Source organism: Alosa sapidissima, chromosome 17, assembly GCF_018492685.1.
Source record: "Alosa sapidissima isolate fAloSap1 chromosome 17, fAloSap1.pri, whole genome shotgun sequence".
Lineage (NCBI taxonomy): Eukaryota > Metazoa > Chordata > Actinopteri > Clupeiformes > Clupeidae > Alosa > Alosa sapidissima.
The window spans coordinates 34,521,508-34,538,633 of NC_055973.1; the positions used below are offsets into that span (position 1 = coordinate 34,521,508).

Below are 17,126 nucleotides of genomic sequence, written 5' to 3' on the forward strand. Positions count from 1 at the left end.
CATCTCCGAATTCAACACCATCATTCCCTCCAAACTGCTCATCAAACTCAGTGAACTGGGCATCAACACCTCCCTCTGTAACTGGATTCTGGACTTCCTAACTAACAGACCTCAGTCTATTAGGTTAGATAACCACACCTCCTCAAACCTCACCCTGAACACCGGCGTACCACAGGGCTGTGTGCTGAGCCCTCTCCTTTACCCCTGCGTACCACAGGGCTGTGTGCTGAGCCCTCTCCTTTTACTCCCTCTTCACCTACGACTGCACACCTGTACATGGCTCATCACATAACATCATTGTCAAGTTTCCACACCCGAACCAGCAGGTTCAGAGGAAGCTTCTTTCCTGCGGCTGTCATACACACACAGACACACACACACACACATCAACAACTCTAGCTCAGCATCCCAGTGACAACCAACCAACTAAGCACCCCCCCCCCCCTGCCCCCACCTGATGCCTCCTTGCCTGTGCCCACAGCCCCCCCACCCGGACAATTGCACTACCCTATCCCACCCATAGTGTTCTATTTATTTACAAATGTACATACTGTAATTACACTTATACATAGCCATATTCTACTGCTCTTAATCCTGCATATACACTTATTCTTAATACTATTATATTGTTACTGTTTCTGCACTACAATGGCACTGTTACCACACTGCACATAGCTGTATACTAGGGATGTGACGAGATCTCGTGAGCCACGATATCTTGCGAGATGTCACGATACAAACATATCACAATATTTGTCATCAAGGAAAAAACGGACGAGATCTCGTGCCACGAGATGGCGATATACAGTACGGCTCTGGTCCGCCATATTTCTCGTCGGTAAAGATCTGTCTCGTGCGTTCAAGTTAAAGATCTGTCTCGTGCGTTCAAGGTAAAGATCTGTCTCGTGCGTTCTCGTGGATAACTATCCAGCTGTAGCCAGCATGACTGACGAGTCTGACTAAATTAGCATAGAAGATGCCCCAGCCACTTTTACTTTTTTGTGTAGCTTTTGTGTAGTTTGGCAGCCATGGCCTACTGGTTAGGGCTTCGGGCTTGTAACCGAAGGGTTGCCGGTTCGATCTCCGACCAGTAGGAAAAATATGGGTGGGGGAAGTGGTTGAGCACTGCTCTCCCATGCCCACATCCATGGCTGAAGTGCCCTTGAGCAAGGCACCTCACTGCTCCCCGAGCGCCGCTGTAGCAGGCAGCTCACTGCTCCGGGTTAGTGTGTGCTTCACCTCACTGTGTGTTCACTGTGTGCTGTGTGTGTTTCACTAATTCACAGATTGGGATAAATGCAGAGACCAAATTTCCCTCACGGGATCAAAAGAGTATATATACAGTACTTTTACTTTTTTTATACTTTTTTAATACTGAAGACTCAGGGCAGCAGGTTAGACTACACACACAAACACGCATCCATACACACATACACACACAAAGACACACACAGACACATTTACACACACCACCACCACCACACACCTGTTTGATGCTGCTGGTGACAAACCAGACCATGAATATCCTGGAGCACACCTGGACCCCTGTGACGATCACTGACGTCCGCACCATTCCTGCAAAACATGAGGCCACAAATGTATGTCTATTTATTGGAAATTCATACATTTGTGTGTGTGTGTGTGTGTGTGTGAGCATCTGTGTGTGTGTATGTATGTGTGTGTTTGTGTGTATATATGCGTGTGTGTGTGTGTATGTGTATTAGGGGTGGAACGGTGCATGTATTCATATTGAACTGAAACGGTACATGCTTCACGGTTCGGTGCATGAATTTACACAGGGACATTAAATATTATATAAGCGCAAATTAAATACATTAAATATTATATAAGCGCAAATTAAATACATTAAATATTATATAAGCGCAAATGAAATACATTAAATATTATATAAGCGCAAATTAAATACATTAGTCAAAGTCAAAGTCAAAGTCAAAGTCAGCTTTATTGTCAATTTCTTCACATGTTCCAGACATACAAAGAGATCGAAATTACGTTTCTCACTATCCCACGGTGAAGACAAGACATATTTGACCAATTTAAGTCCTTTAAGTCCATTAAATATGATATAAGCGCAAATGAAATAAAACAAAGCGGTGCAAACCAGTTAGTAGATTATTACTGTATACGCACTGAAACATACTGAGGCAACCTGTAGACCCCTTCAAATACAACCAAACACAGATGTTGAAGGCCTAAGTGGATTTTTAAAAATTATTATTGTATGTAATTTGCACTCATAATAAATAAGAGATGCTCTACTGTAGGTCTATATTCAGTTTTATAGCTGATTGTCTTATTTTGTTTACAAGTTACAGATTGAGTCTGTAGATGATGCGGGGTACTTGTTTACTGTTTACATCTTACTTTGCACACTTCAGGCTGTCGCAGCTAGCTCAGGGGAACAGGAGAGATTGTAGCACTAGGTAGACCCTAACCTGACTCCGCCAGATGGATTGCTTCCTATTTGCTCCGCATATCCATCTGGGAACTTTCCGTTGGAGAACGTTTGGGAAAGGGCGAAAATACTGGTTAGCTGATTGGATAAACCATCTGTCTATCGTCTATCACCACCTATGTTGGTGATAGACGGGCCAAATCAACCAATCAGATCAACGAAGCGTTCTTCTAAAGCCACATCCTTTAACATCAAGTTAGGTAAGTAGCCAATGACACATTCTCAATCATATATTTGCCTTCTGCATTTTTGTTTTGCTTTTCCCTCCATTGTACCGAACTCGTACCGAACCGTGATGTCTGAGCCGAGGTATGAACCGAACCGTGACTTCTGTGTACCGTACTACCCCTAGTGTGTGTGTATGTGTGTGTGTGTGTATCCATTGTAACTGCCATTGTTAATGCAGGAGAGAAACTATGCTTTGGACATTAGTACAGAACATGTGTGTGTGAGTGTGTGTATGTGTGTGTCTGTGTTAGTGTGTGTGTGTCTGTGTGAGTGTGTGTGTGTGTGTGTGTGTGTGTGTGTGTCTGTGTGAGTCTGCGTGTGTGTGCGTGTGTATGTGTGTGTGTGTGTGCGCTTGTGTGTGTGTGTGTGTGTGTGTGTGTGTATGTGTGTCTGTGTGTCTGTGTGAGTGTGTGTATGCTTGTGTGTGAGTGTATGTGTGTGTGAGCATGTGTGTAGGTGTGTGTGCGTGTGTTTGCCTGACTCCTTGTGTCTGACTCTGTGTGTACAGTATGCATATGTGTGTGTGTGTGTGTGTGTGCAGTATGCATATGTGTGTATGTTGATGTCTTAGTATCACTGTTTGTTTTGAGTGTGTATCTGTGTTCTTACCAATTGCACAATGGCCAACCTGAAAGACATAAGACGACAAAATTACACAAATAACAAACAAACAAACAACAAATAAATAAGGAAACAAACATTCTCTCTCTTACATGAGACTAGGCTGTTTTTTGTGTGTGTGTGACTGTCTCACCTCCAGTAAAGCAAATGTCTGAAAGAACTTGAGTGTCCTGGCAATGCTCCTGTACAGGCCCTTATGAGTGCCCTTCTGCAGGTAGAACCGAGCCATCGCCACCGCCAACACCAACCACCTGAAACACACACACACGCACACACACAGCAGTGAGGGCAAAATTAGAGATATTGTGTGTGTGTCAGGGTTTCCGTTGTCCGGTAATTACCGGACATTGGCCAGAAAAAAAATTAAATGTCAGACAAAATTAAATCTCTCCGGTCAAATTGTCCGATTGAAATTGGCTAATAATCCCGTCCCCTAACGCAATCTGAATTTGAGAATAAGCCTTAATATGTAAGCCTATAGTATACGTCCTCTGGCTATGTTTTTATATGAACAGGCTCTACCGTTTGAAAAGTAAGCTATTAAACAACATGCATAGCCTATGCTGCATTTCAAATAGGAAGCGCACGCTTAAAACGTCCATGTTAAACAACGAACAAATGAGTGAGGCGGTTCAAACATGGCCAGGCCCAGGCAGAATAACCTTAAAAGTTTTTTCAGAGGCCAGACGCGATGGATGATGATAAATTGGTAACGTCTGAAGCCTCAGATGTCCGGTCAACTCCACCACCACCAGATAAAAAGCAGAAGTGGGCAGCCGTGGCCCACTGGTTAGCACTCTGGACTTGTAACCGGAGGGTTGCCGGTTCGAGCCCCGACCAGCAGGCCGCTCAAGTGCCCTTGAGCAAGGCACCTAACCCCTCACTGCTCCCCGAGCGCCGCCGTTGTAGCAGGCAGCTCACTGCGCCGGGATTAGTGTGTGCTTCACCTCACTGTGTGTTCACTGTGTGCTGTTTGTGTTTCACTAATTCACCGATTGGGTTAAATGCAGAGACCAAATTTCCCTCATGGGATCCAAAAAGTATATATACTTAATACTTATACTATAAGTGTCGGGCGTAGGCCTATCTGTCGGAATCAGGGACATTGGAAGTGGAGTTGCAGGGGGTGTGGTCGCTCCAAGACACTGGCATTCTCCGTGTACACTGGACATGCAATTGTTCTTTACCCAAAGCATACAGTAGGCCTATGCGTTCTCTGTCTATGATCTGCAGGGTTAGGGCCTCCTCGACGAGGTGATTACTGGTCCGCGGATAATTTCTGGCACAATTAAACGGTATAATTGAACCACGGCCGAAAGAATAGTAAACATTTCTTCATTTATTGTTATCAAATAATAAGGCATAGCATTAGGGGGTAGTGGTGTGAGCGCTCATTCTTGTGTGTGCGCATCTGTGTAAGTTAAACTGTCACCACTGGAGATAACGTGGGTAGCAGCAACAAACAACGTAGCCTTTTTAAAACAACGAACGAAGCGGACTCTTGCTGTCCATGAAAAGATACTGGCTAGATCTTGTTAGGCATGTTTAAGTTAGGCTAATGAACATGTTGCATTCTATACAGCCTGATTATGTCATTCTTTAAGCTACATAGCCTGTCTCCAGTTTTCCTCAATTTGACTAATTAAGAAGGGATAATAGGATATTTGACCGGCATATCATCAAAATGTCCGGAAAACGAAACCTCTGCCGGTCACTTTGACCGGCACCATTTTTTTCTAGCGGAAACTAGTCTAGTGTGTGTTTGTGTGTGTGTGTTTGTGTGTGTGATGCATCAGAAGATATAGTGTGTGTGTGGGGGGGGGGGTTGTAGATGTTTGAGTCCCATTTGCCTGCCGTGTCCCATTTTGCTGCCAAAACCATAGCACATGACTCATACACCCATCACTATAGCAACTATATGCGCTCACCAAGCAAGACTAGTGTCACTCCAAAATACACTGAACAACTTAAAGCATTAAAAAATGCTCACATTATAACTAGCACATCATGCATAGTTCACATGTATTAGCCTACCATGCATAGTAACAACACAAGATATTAGCCTACCAACATAAGTCTACTGTGCCTCTGGATCTGAATCACACATACTAACAAACAGCGCAGGTCTCATGACACCAAAAACCAAACAACTTGATCTGTTGGTGTGTGTCCCAGGGATGGGGATGTTTAGTGGCAAATGTACCTCTGTTTGAAACTGATCTATCAATTGCTGTAGTTTTGTCACTGGTGAACACTGATTGGAAGATTCATGTACGAAGTATTTTGAACTTTGGACTTTGGAACTCTCTCAAACCGATTGCAGGTTGACACAAAAGGACAAAAAACGTAGTTAGTTATTTAAATTATTAAAAAAAAAAAAAAAACATTTAGGGCTTCATATGAGTGTCGGTAACACATGCGCGGTAGCAGGCATTTAGGCTACAGGTTTAGTTCTCCCCAAAGTTGGCGCATGGATGAGCACGTGGGTATTTGTTTTGTTCAAGAGACAATGACAAAGCGGCCATTTAAAGCCACTCCGAAACAGAACAGTTCAGATCACCCAGCCTGATGTGGACAGCGCTTCATGTCACCCTGATGTTAACTGCGCTGCAGGTCAACTCGATGATTCCAACACTTCCTCCGCCGACAACAGTAGCAGGTGCGTAATGCCCGCAATCTCAACTAATCTCACGGAGAGTCGCACTCTGCCACCAGGTACACCGCGACACGTCACACACACAGGGCAGATTTACTAATAACCCATTCTCCGGTAACGTGACACCCGGCGCGAGTTAAAGATGACACTCACTAATCCCCAGTCGAAGCCGTTTATTGATGAAGTAGTGGGGGTCGGTAGCGGAGCCCAGTCTGAGACGGTAGCCCAATAGCCCAGAATGTTGAGTAAGGACAAGCTGAAATCACGGACAACAGAACAACGCTGACCTAACAGATAAAATGCGGAGAATGGGATAGAGGAAATGTCGGAGCTCCCATGCCGCAGACCCAAACACAGTTAAAACTGATCCTGATCAGTCAGGCACATTCTTGAGTCTGCCATAAGCGATTCCCCGGGTACGAACAGAATTGTTTTTTATAGGAGCAAATCATTATAGAAACAAAGCAGCGACGTGGCCCTACTTCACTAGTGTGTTGTTGATGTAAGAACTATTTGAAGACAAACTGTTGGTGCGAAGGCAGTTGGTAAAATCTGCCAGTTGAGCATAATTCCCCCTCAGCAGCGCGGCTCCAGTAACAGCGCGCCGGCTATACTTATCCCGCAACTGTTTGAGCGGCGGGTGTGACGCGCCACCGGGTGTTCAACCGTATTTGGAAAGCCTGAAAGTTCCAATGGTTGTATTGAATTTTTTTATTTCCGTACAATGGCAAGCTATTCTTTACTAAATACTCGCTCCAGACACGCTACGCGATCGATTCGATTCGATCAAAAGTATGTGAGTGAAGTTGCCCTCTGCCTGCCTGCGCGAGACTTTACAGCAGGAGCATTCAGAAACTCGAACCTATAAACAGCAACACGCGCCGGCATGCGCTCAGTCCGGAGGAGCGGAGAGGAGTTTCAGGGAGTGTCCGTGAAGTCGTGGGCCAGTGCCGATCTAGTTCAATCACCTACCCGGCCGTCATGGCGATGTTGTAAAATGTCAGCCATGCTGTCGCGATGGCGCTTTTCGTTCTCTTCTTGTTGTTGTTTTCCTTCTCCTCAACCGAACCGTCCTCCTCGCCTGACGCCATGCTACCGGGGGCAGAGTGGGAAAGTCAGACACGGCTGCGCGAGCGCAGTTGACAGCTGGGGCAGGGGTCACGAACCCCCCTCTCGCGCGAGTAATGGTCCTGAAACGAGTGCGTGGCTGTGAAGTGCAGTAACCGTGTACTAAAACAGGGGAAACGCGCGCTCACAATAACTGTGCGTAGAAACGGTCAGAATACCCAGCACGAGGAGCTCGCATTCTGGCGGCTGCAGCGGCACGGCAAACATCAAGAGATTTTCTCAGGCTCAATACAAGCACACCTTATTAATATCTGCCTAAAAATAGTCTGCATTTCTGGTGGCATGGGAGAATGAAGTTAAGAATAAGTGGAGGGTGTGTGCATCCCTCTGGAACAGAGGATAGATAGAGATAGATACATACTTTATTGATCCCCAAGGGGAAATTCAAGGATCCTGATCTGCTGGAGGCTTGATCATTGCCTGTCCCTGCACATGTCAAAGGAGACCCTGCTGAAAAAAAAAACATAGCTAGAAACCAGCTTATGCTGGTAGCTGATTTTAGCTGGTCTTTGCTGGTTTTCTTCCAGCAGTTAGGCCACCAGGTGGACATCCTGCGTGACCATTTGAAGAAAGCTGGTCATGCTGGTGTGACCAGCCTGTCGTGTGGGATACAGCTGGTGTAAGATGGTCATGCTGGTGACCAGCCTGTCGTGTGGGATACAGCTGGTGTAAGATGGCCATGCAGGTTTGCTAGAATGACCAACATAAGCTGGCACGGCCAGTTAAACCAGCAATGTAGACCAGCAACACCAGCTAAAATGACTAGCTTGAGGTGGCTAGCTCATCAACCATCATAGGGTGGTCAAAAAAGCTGGTCAACCAGCAAACCACCTTAAGCTGGTCAGGCTGTTTTTTTCAGCAGGGAAAGCAGTGGGTCAGTTTAAGAGTAGGCCTCTGGGCTGGGCTTCAGTGGCCATTTGAAATTAAGAGCAGTAGAAAAGCAGCCACTGAAGCAAAAACATGTAGTCAGCCATGAAAGACTGAGACATTTACTACCAACTTCTCCCAGCATCTTTACAGCAGGACACCATGTTACACTTCTAGCAGCATCAGCATCTTAACAGCAGGACACCATGTTACACTTCTAGCAGCATCTTAACAGCAGGGCACCATGTTACACTTCAGCATCTTTACAGTGGGAAGGGACCGCAGGGCACCATGTTACATTTCTCCATTTTTCTCATAGCTACTGTAGCCTACTGTTTTGGTGAAGATGCTCTTCTGCCATTCTGTGCATTGGCTGCGATGTTGATGAGGCCACTGACATGACCCAATATGCAGGGAACAGTCTCTTTTTGTATCATACACAAAAGTATCTTTTACTTCTTACGTGATGCATTTTCTTACTTTTCTTCTGTCTTGGTAACACATTCTAGAAAGGCTATACGTTTTGCCTATCTTTTTATATCTGATAAAATACAACAATTTCATGAAAATTCTGCATAAAAAATTGACTGAAAAATCACTGACTCTGAGGCTCTTTATTGCCCAATTGTCTTTTAAAACAGCATATTATGTAATAATGCATAATAACCACATGTTGTATAATAATGCATAATAACCGCATATTACATATAATGCATAATAACCACATATTATATATAATGCATAATAACCGCATGCTATATAATAATGCATAATAACTGCATGTTATAAGTAAGGGATAACGGCCGCTGAGGTGTCCTGTTAACTGTTCCGTATAACTGGACACACCTCGAAAGCCGTTATCCCGCTTATCACCCGGTTGCCACTGTAAAGCAAAGGAAACACGCGGTTCCGTTTAAAAAGAAGCTCACTAGTTCAGCTTGTTGTACAACTTTCGTTGGCTTTATAACAGCGTTAGCATGGACAGTTAGCTTGTTTACAGTTGATTCCATTGTTGCGAAGCCTGCCTCCAGGCTCAACCGTCGTCCTACTATCGTTGTTATAGTTACCATTCATAAGCATTGATATGGAACGGCGCTTAAACTTTTTTTTACTAGATCTACTTCATAGGTGTCCCGTTATTCAGAATTAAAAGCCACCCCGCCAGCCAATCAGAAAAGAGTATTTCTTCTCTCTGGGTGATAATAATGCATAATAACCACATATATAATGCGTAACAACCCCATGTTATATAATAATGCATAATAACCGCATGTTATGTAATAATGCATAATAACCACATGTTATATAATAATGTATAATAACTGCATGTTATGTATTAATGCATAATAACCGCATGTTATGTAATAATTCATAATAACTAGTGCTGTCAAATGATTAACATTTTTAATAGCGATTAATCGCTGAAAGTTAATCATGATTAATCACATATTTTATCATACGATTAAAATTCTATTATTTTGCATTTCTGAACTTTCCAGGAGTCCATATTAACAATGTAAAGCAATTATTGTGTATCTTGATTGGGATTTAAATGAAAGCAAAGCAAGTTACTTCATTAACTGAACTTTAAGACTTTCAAAAAAAAATTCAAAAAGATATAAACTGAAATAAATGCTACCGCAGAAGTGCATGCACAAAATGTAGGTCTACACACATTATAAAGGGAATAACAAACAGAAAATACTATATTCATACTATATTCATTATCTTTGAGTTCAGTTGAAAATAAGGAACTTTTCGACATGAGTGCACTGCCATTTTATAGACCTACAGTCTATGGTGCACTGTCACTTGCCACACACATCAGCACCGAAGTTTTCAACAGGCAAACACGGCGGCAAAGTGCGAAGCTGGTCTGCGGAGTTGTATCGAAAAGAACGGAATCTAATGTAAATTAATGTCGAAAGCAGAGTGCATCGCACTCATGTCGGCATTGGTGTCCACAGCAAGTGACGGTGAAAAAATCTTTGGCGGCACACGATTAATGCATCAGCCTAGGCTACTACTCTTTGGCCTGCTCATAAGCCCAAACAAGTGTGTGCAGCATGCCTTTACGTAGCCTACTAACGGCGGCGGCGCATCATCATAAAGATACATTTAATATGCATCACGCCCCATTTTGGCGGAAAACAAGTTAACATATCATTGATTCCAATGGGAAAGACAGCTAGTAATCACACATTTGCTTTACATCTAGTTATTAACTCACAGGACATTCAATAATTTTACTAACACGGCAGTTATGAAGAATTATATGTATGTAACTTACTCATGTCGAAACTATGTACATTACTAACCTAATTCATTTGCAGTACCCCAATGTTGAGAACAAATTTAGCATGTAGAATATCCCATGCAAAACGGTTAGCTTGCTAGCTAGCTAACTGTGGAACTTCTGTATACTGTAACATAGCCAATTATCTCACCTAGTTGTAGGATAGGCTACATTGATATTATTAGTTCTAGTCAGCCACGGGCAGTTTGACTGCCTACATTCGTGACACTCCTGTAAGTAAACTGGAAAGAGCAAAAAATAGGAACATAATGGTCACATTAATCCCATAAACACACAGATAACTCTCACACCAACCTTATTTTGTGCCTTTTATTCATGTTTGTTTCAAGATTTAGTAAGTATAAGCCCTTTTCGCTCCCCACTTCGATGCAGCATAGGTTTCCATTATATCAGTCATCTTTCCTCTAAAAGGGGGTGTGTACGTTCAGCACATACAATGTTCCATTCCATTCGTCAGTGCGTATTGTTTAGTTTCCGGTCTAGCTAGATCCAGTGTGGTGTTGTAGTTGTTCTAACGTTACTAGATGTTGCAAGAGCATGTGAAAAAACTACAGTTTGTTACACCAAAAATAATGTTAATCTCGCGATAAAAAAATGACACTGTTAAAATAGGTTTACGTTAACACCGTTAATAACACATTTAACTGACAGCACTAATAATAACCGCATGTTATGTAATTGCAATTAATCGGTGGAAAGACTACATGAATACAGCAAATACATTCAACTCACAAAAGTTTTTCCGTAATGATTAGCACAGCCATCTAAGTGTCATTTAACATGTTGATTCCAAATGCCAGCAGACGGGACATGTATCATGCATTCCAAATGTAAATGAAAGAAAATGCAATTAATTATACTTATTGCCACATGCAGATTCCTTTAGTGTATTCCCAGGGAGATTCCTTTAGTGTATACCAAAGGAGATTTTTTAATGAAAGCATTAGATATACAAACAATGATAGCACGCCTGTTTTTACGGTCAATGTGACTGCACAGTAATGAACTTATACAAAAAGCAATCACAGTCAGATTGCACATTTAATTAGTGGCCTTCATAAAACTGTATGGTCATTAATGAACTATAAATTTAAAGCCTAGAAAGTTAGCTTGCCACATAAATAAATAAAAGATGCTCATGGTTTAACATATCAATAAATAAAGATGCTCATGGTTTAACATTATCAATACAAAAGGGGTAACATTGTGTTCTTGTGAATAATGCACTCCCCTAATATAAGGATTTAGGTCAACTGTATTAACTTACACAATACTGTAAACAATTAACTTTTTTCAGAGAGAGAAAAAAACATATGTCTGTAAAAAGACAGGAAGAGTTGCACCAGGTGTGGTGTTGTAGTGGTGGTGTGTAGGTGCTGTAGTAGTGTAGTGGTGGTGTTGTGCTGTAGTGGTGGTGTAGTGATGTAGTGGTGGTGTTGTGCTGTAGTGGTGCTGTAGTGGTGGTGTTGTGCTGTAGTGGTGCTGTAGTGTTGGTGTAGTGGTGGTGGTGTAGTGCTGGTGTGGTAGTGGTGTAGTGCTGTAGTGGTGGTGTAGTACTGTAGGGGTGGTGTAGTACTGTAGGGGTGGTGTAGTGCTGTAGTGGTGGTGTAGGGATGGTGTAGTAGTGGTGTAGTGATGGTGTAGTGGTGTAGTGCTGTAGTGGTGGTGTAGTACTGTAGGGGTGGTGTAGTGGTGGTGTAGTGGTGCTAGTAGTGGTGTAGTGATGGTGGTGTAGTGGTGTAGTGATGGTGTAGTGGTGGTGTAGTGCTGTAGTGGTGGTGTAGTACTGTAGGGGTGGTGTAGTGGTGCTGTAGGGGTGGTGCTGTAGGGGTGGTGTAGTAGTGGTGTAGTGATGGTGGTGTAGTGATGGTGTAGTGGTGGTGTAGTGCTGTAGTGGTGGTGTAGTACTGTAGGGGTGGTGTAGTAGTGGTGTAGTGATGGTGTAGTGGTGGTGTAGTGCTGTAGTGGTGGTGTAGTAGTGGTGTAGTGGTGGTGTAGTGCTGTAGTGGTGGTGTAGTGCTGTAGTGGTGCTGTAGTGGTGCTGTAGGGGTGGTGTAGTAGTGGTGTAGTGATGATGGTGTAGTGGTGGTGTAGTGCTGTAGTGGTGGTGTAGTACTGTAGGGGTGGTGTAGTAGTGGTGTAGTGATGGTGTAGTGCTGTAGTGGTGGTGTAGTGCTGTAGTGGTGGTGTAGTGATGGTGTAGTGGTGGTGTAGTGGTGCTGTAGTGATGGTGTAGGGGTGGTGTAGTGCTGTAGTGGTGTAGTGGTGCTGTAGTGATGGTGTAGGGGTGGTGTAGTGCTGTAGTGGTGGTGTAGTACTGTTGGGGTGGTGTAGTGGTGCTGTAGGGGTGGTGCTGTAGGGGTGGTGTAGTAGTGGTGTAGTGATGGTGGTGTAGAGGTGTAGTGATGGTGTAGTGGTGGTGTAGTGCTGTAGTGGTGGTGTAGTACTGTAGGGGTGGTGTAGTAGTGGTGTAGTGATGGTGTAGTGGTGGTGTAGTAGTGGTGTAGTGCTGTAGTGGTGGTGTAGTGCTGTAGTGGTGTAGTAGTGGTGGTGTAGTGCTGTAGTGGTGGTGTAGTGATGGTGTAGTGGTGCTGTAGTGATGGTGTAGTGGTGGTGTGATGGTGTAGTGGTGCTGTAGTGATGGTGTAGTGGTGGTGTAGTGGTGGTGTAGTGGTGCTGTAGTGGTGGTGTAGTGCTGTAGTGGTGTAGTGATGGTGTAGTAGTGGTGTAGTGATGGTGTAGTGATGGTGTAGTGGTGGTGTAGTGCTGTAGTAGTGCTGTAGTGGTGTAGTAGTGGTGTAGTGCTGTAGTGGTGCTGTAGTGGTGGTGTAGTGCTGTTGTGATGGTGTAGTGATGGTGTAGTGATGGTGTAGTGGTGTAGTGGTGCTGTGATGGTGTAGTGATGGTGTAGTGGTGGTGTAGTGCTGTAGTGGTGCTGTAGTTGTATTGACCAGCAGCAGTAGAGCAGCAAAGTGAACATCGTGGCTTTGGTCACGGTGGCTTTGGTCAGCTGAACACATTTATACTGAAGTTGGAAGCAGCACCCACTTTATTACACCCTCATTTATGGTTGGGGGGTTGGGGGCTGGTTTTGGTATATATATGGTGGAGACATTGTTCAGTGAATTAAACCAGTACATTATGGGACCAGCACATTATTGAGTGAATGGGACCAGTACAACAAACAAGTTGCTTTGCGTTTTGATGTTCAAGCTATAAGTGTAACACAGACCAGTGCGATTGTGTGTGTATATGTGTGTGTATGTTAGTTTCTATGTGTGTGTGTGTGCATGTATGTGTATATGTGAGTTTCCATGTGTGTGTGTGTGTGTGTGTGTGTATATGTGAGTTTCTATTTGTGTGTGTGTGTGTGTGTGTATGTATATGTGAGTTTCTATGTATGTGTGTGTGTGTGTATGTTTCAATGTATGTGTGTGTATGAGTTTCTATGTATGTGTGTGTGTGTGTGTGTGATAGAGAGAGAGAGAGATACGGAGAGAAAGGTAGAGAGAGAGTGAGAGATGTACACTGGGGAAGTCCCCCAATGACTAACCCCCCCCCCCAAGTCTGAGAAAGAGCCCCCCCCCCCAACCCAACCTCCCTGGGGGGGCTGCTAAAATTATCCCTCTTTCATAACAGCCTGAGGAAACGACAGCATACTGAAGAGAGCACCAAATATAGAGCCCGCCTCCTACCCTGCTCCTCTTACACGCACACATACGCACACACATACACACATCTACACACACACATGCACACATACGCACACACACACACACATACACACATCTACACATACACACACACACACACACATACACATCTACACACACACACACATACACACACGCACACATGAACACATAAGCACACACACACATACACACACATACACAAACACACACATACACACACACGCACACTAGGGCTTTGACTCCGAACTTTGTTATTCAAATATAATTCGATTATTTTAAAAATTAAAGATATTCGAACGAATTTTAGGGATCTCTTAATATTCGAACCTGTAGCCTATGGAAATATTTTTTTGTAAATGTATTTGATTGTAAACAGTGTTTCAATTCAGATTCCGAGGTTTTTTTCACGCCTGGTGAAGTAAAATCGCAAGCTCATTAGCAAGGCTATTATTGGCCATCTGGGCCCCTGTAGGTGACGTTAGCATCCTGGCTGGTTCGCGCTTAGTGAGCTCCCACATAGACATAATAGATACTTTTATTTTAAACTTAACCTTCCTCTGATTTTAATCACCTCAGTTATCAATCAAAGCAAACAGGGAAAAGAAATATATAAGTATATATACTTTTGGTCTCTGCATTTAACCCAATTAGTGAAATACAAACAGCACACAGTGAACACACAGTGAGGTGAAGCACACGCTAATCCCGGCGCAGTGAGCTGCCTGCTACAGCGGCGGCACTCGGGGAGCAGTGAGCAGGGATGCGCCTGTTGGTGTAGTGGTGGTGTAGTGCTGTGGTGGTGGTGTAGTGGTTGTGGTGTAGTGCTGTAGTGGTGGTGTGGTGGTGTAGTACACACACGTGCACACACACACACACACACACACACACACACACACACACACACACACACACTTACCTACACCAATGCACCAAAAACACTGCCTTGCTCACTAGAATAGATATTTTGGCTTGGTGTAGGTGCTGTAGTGGTGGTGTAGTGGTGGTGTAGTGTTGTAGTGGTGGTGTAGTGCTGTAGTGGTGGTGTTGTGGTGCTGTAGTAGTGCTGTAGTGTTGTAGTGGTGGTGTAGGGGTGGTGTAGTAGTGGTGTAGGGGTGGTGTAGTGCTGTAGTGGTGGTGTAGTGCTGGTGTAGTGGTGGTGTAGGTGCTGTAGGGGTGGTGTAGTTGTGGTGTAGGGGTGGTGTAGTTGTGGTGTAGTAGTGTTGTAGTGGTGGTGTAGTTGTGCTGTAGTGGTGGTGGTGGTGTAGTGTTGGTGTAGTGGTGCTGTAGTGGTGGTGTAGTAGTGGTGTAGGGGTGGTGTAGTGGTGTAGTTGTGGTGTAGTGGTGCTGTAGTGGTGTAGTTGCGGTGTTGTAGTGGTGGTGTAGTTGTGGTGTAGTGGTGGTGTAGTAGTGCTGTAGTGGTGGTGTAGTGCTCTAGTGGTGGTGTAGTGCTGTAGTGGTGGTGTAGGGGTGGTGTGGTGTAGTTGTGGTGTAGGGGTGGTGTAGTGGTGTAGTTGTGGTGTAGTGTTGTAGTGGTGGTGTAGGGGTGGTGTAGTGGTGCTGTAGTGTTGTAGTTGTGGTGTAGTGTGTAGGTGCTGTAGTGGTGGTGTAGGGGTGCTGTAGTGGTGGTGTAGTGGTGCTGTAGTGGTGGTGTAGGTGCTGTAGGGGTGGTGTAGTGCTGTAGTGGTGGTGTAGGTGCTGTAGGGGTGGTGTAGTGGTGGTGCTGTAGTGGTGTAGTTGTGGTGTAGTGGTGCTGTAGTGGTGGTGTAGTAGTGGTGTAGTGATGGTGTAGTGCTGTAGGGGTGGTGTATTGCTGTAGGGGTGGTGTAGTGATGTAGTGGTGGTGTAGTAGGGGTGGTGTAGTGGTGGTGGTGTAGTGCTTTAGTGGTGGTGTAGGGGTGGTGTAGTTGTGGTGTAGTGGTGGTGTAGTGCTGTAGTGCTGTTGTAGTGGTGGTGTAGTGGTGCTGTAGGGTTGGTGTAGTGGTGGTGGTGTAGTGGTGGTGTAGTGGTGTAGTGGTGGTGTAGGGGTGGTGGTGTAGTAGTGGTGTAGTGGTGGTGGTGTAGGGGTGGTGTAGTGGTGGTGGTGTAGGGGTGGTGTAGTGGTGTGGTGGTGGTGTAGTAGTGGTGTAGTGGTGCTGTAGGGGTGGTGTAGTGGTGGTGGTGTAGTGGTGGTGGTGTAGGGGTGGTGTAGTGGTGGTGTAGGGGTGGCGGAGTGGTTGTTCCTGGAACACAACTCTTTAACACAGGGGTCCCCAACCTTTTATGTACCATGGACCGAGTTTCCTATTTTTTTTTTTCACGGACCGGCGGGGGAGGAGGGGGATATGGGGGGGGTTGGGGGTTCCATGTTCCATATGTGTTGTGCATGCATTACTTGAAAAGAACTAGCTCCAGTTATGTATGAACAGTGAAGGTAACGATCTCTTAAACATGTGAAAAACGTGAACTTGAAGAAGTGAAAATTGAACAATATGAACTATGAATATTGAACAACTTGAAGCTACATCTATAAGTGTGAACATGCTTAACAAAATATGGGAACAAAACATGGGAACTAAACGTGCATTACGAATATAATCAGTGGGAGCCCTGCTTGTTTCCCTGCAACAAGAAGGTTCCATTTGGGGGTGATGGAAGACAGGGACACCCTCAGTGTGTTTGAAATGTCCAGTCAATTGCGCAATTTGGTCTTAGTTTTCAGCGCTTTTACGGCTATCTCGGGATATTCTGCTTTGGTTTTGATCCAAAAACCCGCCAGAGAGGTTTCCTTATACACACTCTTTAGACCACCGTCATTTGCAATTTCGATCAACTGCTCTTCCTCCTGCACTGACAAGTTAGGACTATTCGGGATGTTGACAAATGGGTTGCGGACCCACTCATTGGTTTGCCGTGGATCTTTGGAGGATGAGAAGTAACGCTCAAACTCATTTGAAAGCGCAACAAGGTGATCGCGCACCAGCTGCGAGAGAAAGGGCCCTGCCTCAGTCTCTCCCAAAACCCCCACTACTGTTTGGAACATATCAAATACACCCCGGTCCAAGCTTGGCTTTAAATGCAGCGACTTTATCTGCCAGTTTAAAGACAGTCGTCATTCTCCCCTGGAGTGACAGGTTGAGGTCATTAAGCAACCCGCTTAAT

The 17,126-nt window shown here is 44.5% G+C and overlaps 2 protein-coding genes across 2 annotated transcripts in view; one reads left to right on the forward strand and one right to left on the reverse strand.

The window, feature by feature from the left end:
- Positions 1–7,163, reverse strand: part of hacd1 (3-hydroxyacyl-CoA dehydratase 1) — a 33,272-nt gene extending 26,109 nt beyond the window's left edge. The window contains exons 1-4 of the mRNA XM_042068165.1: positions 6,954–7,163; positions 3,459–3,576; positions 3,314–3,332; positions 1,487–1,575 (exon numbers count right to left, since the gene is read on the reverse strand). Of these exons, the coding sequence (XP_041924099.1) occupies positions 1,487–1,575; positions 3,314–3,332; positions 3,459–3,576; positions 6,954–7,072 (345 nt within the window). The 5' untranslated portion in view covers positions 7,073–7,163. The remainder of the gene's footprint in view (positions 1–1,486; positions 1,576–3,313; positions 3,333–3,458; positions 3,577–6,953) is intronic.
- The window catches only part of LOC121688526 (transmembrane protein 236-like), a 42,701-nt gene continuing 31,325 nt past the window's right edge, over positions 5,751–17,126 (forward strand). The window contains exon 1 of the mRNA XM_042068164.1: positions 5,751–5,984. The gene's annotated coding sequence lies outside the window, so the exon portion shown is untranslated. The remainder of the gene's footprint in view (positions 5,985–17,126) is intronic.